Source organism: Ascidiella aspersa, chromosome 2 (genome assembly GCF_963924565.1).
Source record: "Ascidiella aspersa chromosome 2, kaAscAspe10.2, whole genome shotgun sequence".
In the NCBI taxonomy this organism is placed as follows: Eukaryota; Metazoa; Chordata; class Ascidiacea; order Phlebobranchia; family Ascidiidae; genus Ascidiella; species Ascidiella aspersa.
This window is the reverse complement of record NC_139448.1, coordinates 12,100,680-12,113,278: the sequence shown is the minus strand read 5'-3', so window position 1 is coordinate 12,113,278 and position 12,599 is coordinate 12,100,680. Positions and strand designations below refer to the sequence as shown.

Here is a 12,599-nt window from a genome sequence, read left to right as displayed (position 1 = left end):
TTCCTACCACAGCACAGCCCGAAATTAAACATAAACTAGCTAAAAAATCTGCGGCTTTTAAATATTAAACCCGTAATTTGATAAGACCATTTCAATTTTGTTTACCACTGGCACTGCACACTGCTGGAAAGTATGGCTGATTTTTCAAAGCTTTCTGTATTGCATACATTGCACTGTAAAACGTAATTTTTCGGGGTGCACTTGCCATACTTTCCACAGTGGTCGGAAAAAACGGCCTGCGCGGGGGATCAATTCCCGCTCAGCCGTGGTCATAGACACGCATTTTATGTAAAATCAACGTAAAATGCGACCAGCCGCGAAAAATCGCTTAAACGCGCAAAACTTAAGTCGCGCTAACGGTTTTTAGCATAGTACTTAAATTTTACAAATAACGTTATTACAGCCGCGCAAAATCCAAAGATTCCAACCTGGTGCACTCACGAGTCACAGGGATGCAAATACTATTTTTTTAACCTACACCACAGTCGTTGGTGTGTAATACTTATACCAGACAAGAATAATACCTTGTTTATTGTAAACTTAATTGCTATTCAAGCTCCTTTGATTAGATTGACGCATTTACAAATAAAGTTGATCTAGAATGGCTTCTATAGCAATAGACGACCCCACAACTGCAACACCTGGTAAGGGCACACCAGTCGATGCACCTACTGATTGTGACAACACTGATGTAGATGTTGTAAATCCTCCAATGGAAGTGGAAGAGGCGGGTGCAGATGTTCCTTCTCAGCCAAAAAACAGAAAGGGAAAAAACAAAGGAAAGCTACCAAAAAAGCCACAAACCAAGGGCTTGTTCAAATGCACTAATTCCCTAAAGGTGCAGAAAAAAAAATGTTTATTACCAAAATGCTTAACAGCATAGCCTCTGAACATATTTTTATTAAAAGCATACAATATATTTTTTTTAACAGGAGGATCATGGACAGCCATTGTTTGGGGTTTCTTTTTGCCTACATCATTTGAAAACCAACTGCCCAATGTTTGCAACTGTAGGAAGCAATCGTATAACAGTGTATGAATGTCGGGAAAACGGTTACATTAAACTGCTGCAGGCCTACACTGACCCAGATGTATGTCGATAAAATTCAATGTTTTTTGTGTTGTTTAATAAAGTAATTTTTTACCAATTGCTTTCTCTTTAAGAGTGAGGAGAACTTCTATTCTTGTGCTTGGACTGTTGATACTACAAACGGCCATCCCCTTCTGGCTATTGCCGGCTCAAGGGGAATCATTCGAGTTTTAAACATATTCACAAAGCAATGCGTAAAAGTAGGGATTATTGTTTTATGAAGTTTTTGTGCTTAAAACATTAATCATGCATAGGTCCTGTCTTTTTTAAACTTGTAGATAAAACATTGGTAGCATTTTCAGCAATACTAATGTTAAGTTGCAAAATGTTATATATCATTCTTCATACTGAGTTAAAGCAAATATATATCATGCCACTCACTTTCATGGCATATTTTCTTCATTAATTTTTTTATACTTTCTGTTTTATTGCAGCATTACATTGGACATGGAAATGCAGTAAATGAGTTAAAGTTTCATCCCAGCAAACCACACATTCTTCTCAGTGCATCCAAAGACCATTCATTACGAGTTTGGAACATCAAAACCGATGTACTAGTGTGTATTTTCGGAGGGGTGGAAGGTCACCGTGATGAAGTTCTTAGTTGTGTAAGCATATTATTTTTTTATTCGCCGTATTTAAGCAATTTTATTTGTTGTTTTTTTTTCAAATCATGCAAGTGTTTAGCTACAACTGTTTGTCAGATTTGATGTATGATGCATTTTTGTTATTTCTCCACAAAGTCATTTGATGTTCCTTCCATATATATGTTTCTACAGGATTTTAACATACTTGGAACTAAAATTGTTTCCTGTGGAATGGATCACTCCTTAAAGATTTGGAGCTTTGATTCTGAGGAGCTTAAAATTGCACTAAAGGCATCGGAGGTTTATAATCCCGCCGTCAGCAGCTCAACAGAGTAAGTTTTCTATAGCTTGTTCTTCTGGTCAATTACATCCGAACATCTTCATTGGTTTTACAGACCTTTTCCAACTCTTCACTTTCATTATCCGAACTTTTCGACGAGAGACATTCACAAGAATTATGTTGATTGCGCAAGATGGTTTGGGAATTTTATCATGTCTAAGGTTTCCACTTGAGCATTTTGTTGCTGTTAAGCATTGTTTTTAAGGCATTTTAATTAACACACAGTGCCAAATAGGAGTTCGGAATTATTGTTTTAAAATAAGTTTTTATTTACACAGATTGCATAATTGACATGCAATTTATCAAAATTTTCAAGCACACTCAATTGGTTTCTTTACAAAATGTTTTTTTGACTCTTTAACAGTACTAAAGTAATCAGACAACATTTGCACCATCGCTAGGCGTTGTATTGATCTTGTCCAATTTTGATAAATGAAAAGTTATTTTTTTTATTTTTACAGTCTTGCGAAAATTGTATAATTTGCTGGAAGCCTGGCTCAGTTGATTGTGACATTGACAACATAAAGCCCAAGGAGACCAATGTAACGGTTCTCAGCCGACTGGATTTTCAGCACTGCGATATTTGGTACATGCGTTTTGCAATGGATCACAATCACAAGGTTTGTGAAGATGAAAATAAGAATCATATGTTGCGCTGGACACTACAGACCTTTGTAAAAATTTTGCTGTATTGTCAAACTACCTTATCTTTTTCCACCAACAGTAGCCTTACGCTGAACAAATTTATATGAATATCAGGATCACAATCACCGTCTTAAATTAAAACAAAATCCATCTAATTGCATACTCCAAATTCTTCGGTTTCCATATCATTATATAACCAGGATACTTGTTTAAATTACAGTTTGTTGCCGTTGGGAATCAGTACGGAAAAACCTTTATCTGGGAACTGGATCAACTGGACCCAATTAAGTCTAAGTAAGTTCCATTTATTACGGTAAAACAACAATAGGTTTCGAACACATGTATATGTGTTAAGCCTGTAAAAGCGTTTTAAATGAAAAAGGGCGCACCCTTTTGTTTGAGCTATCGAAGTCCGGTTTTAATTTATGTCGTTACGACGTAACAGTGACGCAACAATTGGCTTTATCGAAAATTGAAAAGACCGCAACATAAACTGGGAAGGTAGGCCTTTGCCAATACTTTATTTAAAACCCGACAGGAAAATTTCGCAGGTCTCACCAGAAAATTGCGCATTAATGTTCTACTACGCCTTTATTAGTGTCGTATTTTCGTTGATTTTTTAACTTTCTTCCAGGTGCTTCAGTCTGACCAACATGCGCTGCACCACCACCATTCGGCAAACCGCCTTTTCCAAGGACGGAAGTATCCTCATTTGCGTTTGCGACGACTCGACAATATGGCGATGGGATCGTCAAACGAAATGACCAACGCGAAAAAAAAAAAAAAAATCCCTTAAAATGCATAAAAGCACGCGAATTCGCTCTGTCGTTTATTCGTAGGACAAAGCGCCAGCATCGCAAAAGTATTTGCTAGCTTTTTCGGAAGCCCTTATTGTTTGCTGAGGAGATTGGTTGGACTATAATCATCTGCTTATCGTTTTATATTGGATAAAATTTCGAAAATGCACAAAATGTGGTGTTTACCTCTTGGCGGCCATCCCTTAAGTTACATTTCGTGAGACCGATTTATAACAGCGTAGCACGGTATTAGCATCTAGAGTAGACGACCTGGTGAGCACAACTATAGAAGTTATCAACATATGTATTACGGAGAGCGATAACATTGTACCCTAGGCGCAGCAGTGGTTCTAAAAAAAATAGACAAAACGAAGAAAATACTTTAATCTTATGGGTTATGGCCGAAGCCCGCCAACGACTCAATTCCAAGATTGTTCTGGTCTGGCTGAGAGTCAGCGGCCATGTTTCTGGCGCGATTAATATAATGTTACAAGAATCCGCTAGACTTTGCTAGAGCAACAGGGGTTGTGACTTTTAATTGACAACTTGTCAGTGTCACCGAAAGAAGTAGGTTACAGTCACTACAAGCTTTACGTTTAATTTTTTTGGGAATTCTCTGAAAGAATAATTAGGCTAGTTCAGACCTGGGCGACATACGGCCCGCCAAGCAGTTTAATCAGGCCCGCGGCCTTTTTTCCTTAAAATACATAGGCTAAGCGAAAACAAGGACAAGTTTCTACATGTTTGGTTGTATCGTAAACAGGGACAGGTCTATAGTCATGATCCCGCCAAATTCGATTTTTAGCCTGTTTTAAATACTAAAATGAAAAATGTTTTCGCGCTTCGCGCGAATCTCTAGTGTCTTTCTTGTATGTTCCACGTGATTTTTCGGCAACTTTACAGACAATAATTAACGTCCTCTGCATTGTGGCACTCTCTCCAACGAAAGTTGAACAAACTTAACCTAATACTTGTATATTGAAAGTATTCCGTCTTTAAAATATGAGCGAAATAACGACTATATTCTGAACTCTGAAATATACCGATTTACACTTTGTTAACCTAATTTGGTTACTGCCATGTTGTGTATTTATTCCGATTTATATAGTATTTGCAATATGGCCATTGTACCGCAAGTAACACATCGACAAGCTTTATAAAACCAAAAAAAACTTAGTAAGATTTTTTGAATGAAATTTTTCGTATTTCAATCTGAACTTTTGGGTCAACGCGCCCCACAACTTGATAAACGTTAATATATCAACCAATGTACTTTTTTTATCTGTTCTTTATGCTTCACGTCACCCTCTAAATCTAAATTAAACTTTAGATTTCAAAACAATTATAGCCGCAATTTTTTTAATTCGAGTTAAATTGCACATATTCGCATAACTCTAAACGTAATAATAAACTTGTTAGCTTATTCATTTTAATCCGCCAGAGTTTCTGACATCATTTTGCGTGTATTTTAGATCCTATTTGTGAACCGGCCCGCCACAACATTTTAAGTTTGTCATGCGGCCCGCGGCTAAAAATAATTGCCCACCCCTGGGCTAGTTATATTATCGCCGTTAGACCGTCTTTAATCTCGTTTCTAGAAACTACAAGACTGCAGTACCAATAAACATTATTAGTCACCAATCCAAACTCAAATATTTCGCTCGCAACTTTGTTTTGTTATCCAGGTCATTTATTTTTGTATCCAATAAACAATGTTCACGTCCTGGTGAGTGTGTTTTAGCACTAGTGAAGCCAGCTGAGTTCACAGGTCAGAGGTCACTCGTATCCAAAACGGCGGTTTGTTATTGCTTGTTGATTATTTTTTGCGTTTACTTCTGTTTAAGACTATTTTTGATTCAATGAACGAAAACCCTAACTATTCCTTTCCCAACGCGATAACCAAACTTTGTGTCGAGAAGTTCTCTAATCTTCCTAAAAACGGCAAGCCTGTCGAAGGAAAACAATGGACAGTCTTGGCTGCAGTTATAAAAGAAGACAAGCTAAGTAAGTTAAGGATTACCGTCGCTTGTCTAGAATCCTACCACATTTTTGTTGGGGCGGGTTATGTTGCTAACAATATTCGGCGCTGGTCTAGAATCCCTACCACAACGCACGTTATTTGGGTTAGATTAGTGTGCAGGTTAGCGTTTAGGTTAGGGTCGGTCATGGATTATTACTTGACCCACCCCCGTTTGGAAAGTATGGCAGATCTCGACGAGATCTCGCGGGTGCACGGCCGAAAAAGTTGGGGTGACCGGGTGCAACTGAGGTCAAAAGTGCACCCCGCTTTTATAGCACATAGGAAAACCGGGTGCATATTTAATTTCCAGGGGTGCAGATCGTCTGTTGAGAAAAAAATCGCGGGTACACTTGCCATACTTTCCATAGTGGGACCCACCCACACCCAAACGCTAACTCGCACCCTGACCCAAATATTGTGCGTTGATTAATAATTGCAGTAGGATTCTAGACCAGCGCCCAATATTCCAGTTGGGGTGATAATTTGGGTTTGGGTGGGTCAAGAGGTATTATTGTATTTATTCTCCCATTTTTATTTATTTACAATTTTTTGGATCATAAATAGATGTGGACAACCCGCTGAAAGTTGTTTCACTTGCCACTGGAACAACATGCATTGGAGAAACTTTTATGAAAGAAGATGGAAAAATATTGCATGACAGTCATGCAGAGGTTCTAGCTCGCAGAGCATTTATAAGGTAAATATTGCTTCTATGCTAAAACTATGGCATAAATGTTTTTCCTTTTCTGCTTAACACATTCGGGCGTGGTTGAAGAAGTCAAATAAAGTTATATTAAACTGCAACAATTTTGCATTTTTTTCATGTCCTAAATTAATTGTTGTGTAAAATTCGTAGCAAAAGAAAAAAAAAACTCTCCGAGGCCAAATCAATTTTGGTCAAATTTTATTCTTTGTATTTTCAGATATCTGCTACATGAAGTTACAGTTTCAACCAATAAATTTGCTAATTCCATATTCGATTTTCAAGTTGAACAAAACAATAAACTTTTTTTGAAACCAGAAATTTCCTTTCACTTTTATACCTCACAGTCACCTTGTGGTGATGCAGCTATATTTCCCCAGCATAAAATCCAATCAAAAGATTTGATCAATTGCAATCTGGCTAAAAATTCTGACCAAAGCTGTTCCCTTGAGGATCCACCACAAAAAAAACGATGTAAAAGTCCTACATGTGAAACAGTTCTAGATCTTCACAGGTTCGAGTTGTTTTCACCTGATCAATAAAGTAAAAAAATACAGCAGTGTGCATTTTATCAGTACGAAAATTGTGCAAAAATAAATTTGTTAGAAATGTTATACATAATTAAAGTTCCATCTGTAGATTATTATAATACAATGTAAAAGTCTACAATTACCATAAATTTGTTTTACTCGTTTAAAGATTCTAAATAAAGAAATACATTAATGTGACAAATATTTAACATTTTAGAACTGGCGCAAAACCACCATCACAAGGCATACAAGACAAGCTCGGGGAAGGTTTAGCTTATCATGAAGTTGGTTTGCTTCGAGTGAAACCTGGTCGCGGAGAGCGGACATGCTCGATGTCATGCAGCGACAAAATGCTCAAGTGGAATATTATGGGTTGCCAAGGTGCCCTGATGACTTTACTTCTTGCTGATCCGATTTATTTTCAAAGTGTCACCATTGGGCAATCAAACTCTTCCTTGATTGCACTCAAGCGTGCTCTCTTTTTGAGAGTTACAGAAACAAGACTTTTAGATGAACTGCATGGAACCAAGTTTAGTCTTCACAGGCCATCTGTGTTTATTTCCGACGTCAAATTTCCATTTTACAAGCAAAGTAACCAAACAGACCTTAAGCCATGTGGCAGTTCATTAGTTTGGTGTGATGTTTCTGATAGGCCCTTGCAAGTGGTGGCTAAAAGTGGCTACCTATTGGGCACCACCAGAAAAACTGAGGGTTTGTCCCAATCAGTATGTGCTGTCAGTAGATCAGCCTTATCAGCCAAGTGTAAATGCACATTAGATTTGCTGCCCAAAGATCAAGTCACAAATGTACTTACTAGCAATCCAAATGCTACATATTCAACATTAAAGTCACTTGCCCATCTATACTCCTTGACATGGAAATCTGTGACTAAAAATATTCTTAAAACCTGGATGCATCACAACGAAAAATTAGATCTCTTTTCAATTTAGCGATCATCTAAATAATATACAAATTTTTATTCATATGCGTTTTGATGCAGGGAAATATATAGTGTTTAAATTTGTTTTAAATAAAAACCTTGCTCTGAAAGGAATATGCCACTTAATTTTGTGGTTACTGCCGATCTGGGATCATTTCATGGTAAGAACTGTTTTTAAAAGTTACATGTAACACTAAATTATTATTTAATGGCTTACAACCATAACTCGGATTTGCCATGTACCCACTACTTTTCTACTTTTTTTATTTTTACTCCTAGAAATGTGGTGGTGGACGTTTCTTTGGGTTCTTTTCTCATCTGTAATGGTTTATGGCACGGCCGCTTTTGTCGGCTTCTGTACCCTTCACAAACATCACCAGGGACGGTGGTATTGTGTTCCTCTAGCAATCATGAGTGTGCTGATGCCAATCACTGGAGGAATCATTGCAAGTAAGCCAAATGTTTTCTAATTTGTCTAGGAATAGTGGTAAGCATTTGGTTGTTAACAGAACAGCAGATTGATGTTCAAAAAGCTTTCAAATAAGGTTTTATTTGTCTTCCACAGGTGCAGTGATCGCAGGAGTGTACACAACACTTGGTTGGATTATGCCGGCCCGCGTGGCCATCATTTGGGGTGGCGGACAAACCGTTATCGCAGTCGCCCTTTCCTTCACTCGTCTGTTGCCAACTCTATGAACGAATAGAGACCCCGAAAATCCGGTTGTTTGCAGCTCAAACTAGAATGGGCCAGAGTGGCTTAAAAGAGCGCGTGCGTCTTGACGCCAACATCTACTACGATCGTCGATGACAGACTGGCGTGTGGAATCTCGCTACATTCCCAATCCGTAAAATGGTGGACCACTAGAACAATATCCATTCTGGCAAGTGTTTGCTAAACTATCGTAATCCCATTATTACGTGGAAATGTGTTACTTGTCTGGTGTTGTGTTTCAAACGCAAGCCACATTTAAATGTTTGTTAATGCTTTGGCGCCTTCTAAATTGTATTTAGAGATAAGTTTACTTGTTTTAGGACGTTGAGGGGTCCGCCTTATAAAAAAGTTGTTCATAGTCTTTTATGCCCTGTGACCCCCTGCTTATAAAAAAATACCTAGCATTATATTTGCATGTTTTCACTTGTTACAGCTCCGCGTTATTAACACATACACACATTCCACACATTCGAAATAAATGATTTACAAATCTGTTATTTTACTTTAAATTAACTTAGTTAGAAAATGTATTTTTTTGTATTGAACCAAGCGAATGTCAATTACATACACGTCGAGATGATTTGAGAATTTCGAAAGATATATAGTTGCGCATTTAACGCATTACGACGGCCTTCTTGCTAAGTACGAATGTCGAATAGACAAATTTTTATATAACCGTCACTTAAAGAAGTTGTTTAGCATTACTACACGAAAAAATAAACAAGAACGGAAAACAAAATTGATTTTTTGCCCATCTAATGAGTGCAATAGTTTAAATAATACAAAGTAATTACTCCCATTGATGCGTTTCTTTTACTCTTGACAATTACGCTGTGCAGAAGTTGAACTTTGAGCGTTTTTCGGTGGAGTGTTTGTTTCCTTTGCAAATTAACGCCCTTTAAGGAAATCTCCGTGCCTGGCATTACACGTTAAATGCTCGCCCAACAGCATTTGACGAACTCTTAATGATAAGCCGAAAAAAGCTAACACAGCATATGTGGCCGCATTTGAAGCAGCACAGTTATTGTTTAGCCTCAGCGATAGGCGGCGTAAATCTAAACTTTCCGCGATGAAACGAATAAACTATATCGTTTTCAATTAACCGACATAAACAGCAGAAGTTTTGTAATAACATGACCTATAGCTAAAGAGTTATTCTCGGTGCCTCCCCCGCCAAACCTCGGCTATTCTCTTCGAACAGCATGGCAGCTTGTGACGTCAACTCGCCTATACCCACGTGTTTTTTTCAAAACTGTCTGCATATTGCTGTTCGTGTTTTTTATAATTTGTGGTAAAAGCTTAATGCCACGTAAAACTAATTATTATCGACATGTGGTAAAACGTATTTAAGTGAAGGCAACTTATGCAAAAACAAGTGGTCTCATACCGTTCACTTGTAAGTCGAGAGCACGGTTTATTGCAGTGGTCGGCAAACTGTGGACCGCGGCCCAAATGTGGGCCGCAGAGCCATTTTTAGTGGGCCGCGAATTACTTTTGAATAGATTAGTGTTATCATGTAGTTGTGAGCCGCGTGATAGCCGCACATTCAATGCACTTTGTTTTAAAAATACAGGTGGCTTGGAATTTTTATATTGTATCAGCGTGGTTCAGAATTCAGACCCACGTGCCAAATATAGTAGCCTATCTGTCGAAAAAAAAATTCGCGCTTCGGGCGCATATTTTTCTTTTTCTAATATTACATTATGTGGCAGTGTTTTGGGCATCAAGGCGCAGTGTAAATACTTTACCTTAAAAGCGAATATATCCTGAATCCGCCACTGTTTTTGTACTGGTTTTACGTAGTGGGCCTCTCAAAAGAGTACTTTGGGCCACGACAAAAAAGTTTGCCGACCAATGGCTAAATGAAATAAATTTCTTACATTTGTTGCCTTTCAGTTTCAGCATTTGGTTATTCGCATGCGTTCGTCAGACTCTGATAGTTTTACGAATCCGACTCCGCAGCCCTGATGTTACGCGTATAGTTTTACAACCATTACACATATTTTCAAAATATATGGCTTTACTTTTATTTGTTGTTGTCGCTAACTGCCATTACTGCAGTAGGCCTATATGGTTTTGTATATCGAACCTAAAACCTAATTGTCGTAATTACGTCTAACCGTAATAAGACCCAAACCCATTTTAATAACGATTGAAAGGCAAGAATAAGAAGGCCTATATAATATTTTACCTAAACTCAACCCCCTAGTTCTAACTTTATCACTATTCTTTAAGCATTCAACTTGGACGTCCAAAGGCAGACACCAAACAGCCGATGCCAGACGAGTGTCCTCCAAACGTCCTGTACCCTCTGCCCGTAGTTTTAACGCGATACATTGTCCCTTTATGTCAGTGGTTTTCAACCGGGGCGCCGCGGCACCCTGGGGTACCATTTCTAATCCTCAAAAGGTGCCGCGACATATTTGGGAATCTTTAAGAATCCGTTTTTTGCTGAATCTTACAACTTTTTTGTAAGATTAGAGTGAAATAAATCCAATTATAACTGCCTACGTTGTGCTGAGTTAGGGTGTTGTTCCCAGGAGGGGGGTTGGGGGTTCGGACCCCCCATTTTCGTAAGTGACATTATCGTTTTTTGTTCGTTTTTGTCGGAGTTTTACTCACCGTCCGAAGCTGCGTGTTTTTAAATGTAATTGGGTCACGCGTCTTGAGCTAATGTGAAACCAAAATCAAAAGCAAAACGCCGTTTCGTCTTTTGTTTGGTCGACAGTAAACGCTACAGATAGTTTTTCTCTTTCGCCTTTGCTTATTCGTTCGGGTTGGCTAATCAGCAAGTGTGTGTTCGACAATTAATAATATAAATCAAGCGGTTTCCGCTTTTTTCTCTCTGAAAACGTCGAGTTAGACCAGACCTGGGCAACATACGATCCGGGCCGGATCCGGCCCGCCAAGCAATTTAATCTGGCCGGCGGCTTAGTTTTCTTAAAATGCATAAGCCGAGCGAAAACAAGGGGGAATTTCTACGTTTGGTTGTATCGTTAAAACTATTTCTAGGGACGGATCCAAACTCTATTTTAAGCCAGTTTTAAAGACTAAAATGATTTGTTTTCGCGCTTCGCGCGAATCTTATCTGTCTTTTTCGTATCTTCCACAAATTAGGCCATATTTACAGATTAAAAGCGTCCTCTTCACTGTGGCATTCTCTCCGACAAAAGTTTAACAAACTTAGCCCAAATATATATAGATATTTTGCGCTGCTTTCGAGTGTATTGAGACTTTAAAATATGAACGAAATACATGCCGAAACTCTGAAACATACAGATTCACGTTTGTCAGCCTAATTCAGTTAATGCCATGTTGTGTATTTCTATATCAAGCAATGTATATTTTTTATCTGTGCTCAATGCTTGAAGTTCCCCTCTATGTCTAAATTAAAATTTTCGTTTTAAAACAAATAGCCCAGCGTTTCTCAACCGGTGCGCCGAGGAATAAATAATGTAGGTCCTATTATACTATTATATAAAACATATATTTTTTACTTTCCTGTTAAGCTTAACTCATTGATTCCACAAACCTTTTAAGTAGAAAACGCAATACGACCTACAAAGCACCAATACCTAAATCAGATAATCTATAATACCATAGTACTAAGTCCACCGACATAACAACGCCATACTCGCAGTAATAAACACGACAGAATAAGATCTAAAATAGTCTAAATAAGACCTAAACACGAAATAAGTCCAAAATTAATCGGAACAATAGACTTAAATGGACAAAATAAGGTTTTTAGTCTTAAAGGCTGGAGTCCCTTTAAAGATATGCAACTATATAAAACCTACATAATAAAAAAATGCAGGCAATTTAAGAGAAATACCGGTGCACCTAAAAAAATTCGCGCTCGCTTCGCTCGCAAGGTGCACCGCCCTGGTTGCATATGTCTCTAGGTCCGTTTGCATATGTCTCTGTAAGTAAAAAAGGTTAAGAAACACTGAATAGCCTATAGTCACATTTTTTCCTTTGTGTTAAATTCGACGTAAATTGAACATTTGCGCACAACTCCTAACGTAATAACAAGTTCGTTAGCTAATTTATTTTTTAGCCTCGTAGTATGACGTCATATTACATGCATTTGAGATCCTCTTTTTTGACCCGGCTCGCGACAACATTTTAAGTTTCTCATGTGGCCCGCGGTTAAAAATAATTGCCCACCCCTGAGTTAGACGGTGCTGATGTTTCTCGCTGTTTGTTGTCTGCGTTAATATCAGATGTTGGTG

At 38.1% G+C, this 12,599-nt stretch overlaps 3 protein-coding genes across 3 annotated transcripts; all 3 read left to right on the top strand.

Annotated features, from left to right (window-relative positions):
* The first annotated feature begins 574 nt into the window (after window positions 1-574).
* Window positions 575-3,442, top strand: LOC146163707 (polycomb protein eed-like). Its single transcript, XM_083383074.1, has 9 exons — window positions 575-838; window positions 933-1,091; window positions 1,165-1,290; window positions 1,525-1,698; window positions 1,870-2,009; window positions 2,073-2,178; window positions 2,479-2,637; window positions 2,883-2,956; window positions 3,297-3,442. The coding sequence occupies exons 1-9, from the start codon at window positions 602-604 to the stop codon at window positions 3,424-3,426; spliced, it is 1,305 nt and encodes a 434-aa protein (XP_083239200.1). The 5' UTR covers window positions 575-601; the 3' UTR covers window positions 3,427-3,442.
* Window positions 3,443-5,318: 1,876 nt separating this feature from the next.
* Window positions 5,319-7,662, top strand: LOC146163706 (tRNA-specific adenosine deaminase 1-like). Its single transcript, XM_083380571.1, has 4 exons — window positions 5,319-5,463; window positions 6,044-6,176; window positions 6,403-6,696; window positions 6,930-7,662. The coding sequence occupies exons 1-4, from the start codon at window positions 5,319-5,321 to the stop codon at window positions 7,660-7,662; spliced, it is 1,305 nt and encodes a 434-aa protein (XP_083236697.1).
* Window positions 7,623-8,932, top strand: LOC146163705 (transmembrane protein 170B-like). The gene is made up of 3 exons (XM_083381819.1): window positions 7,623-7,813; window positions 7,932-8,102; window positions 8,218-8,932. The coding sequence occupies exons 1-3, from the start codon at window positions 7,768-7,770 to the stop codon at window positions 8,346-8,348; spliced, it is 348 nt and encodes a 115-aa protein (XP_083237945.1). The 5' UTR covers window positions 7,623-7,767; the 3' UTR covers window positions 8,349-8,932.
* The last annotated feature ends 3,667 nt before the right edge of the window (window positions 8,933-12,599 follow it).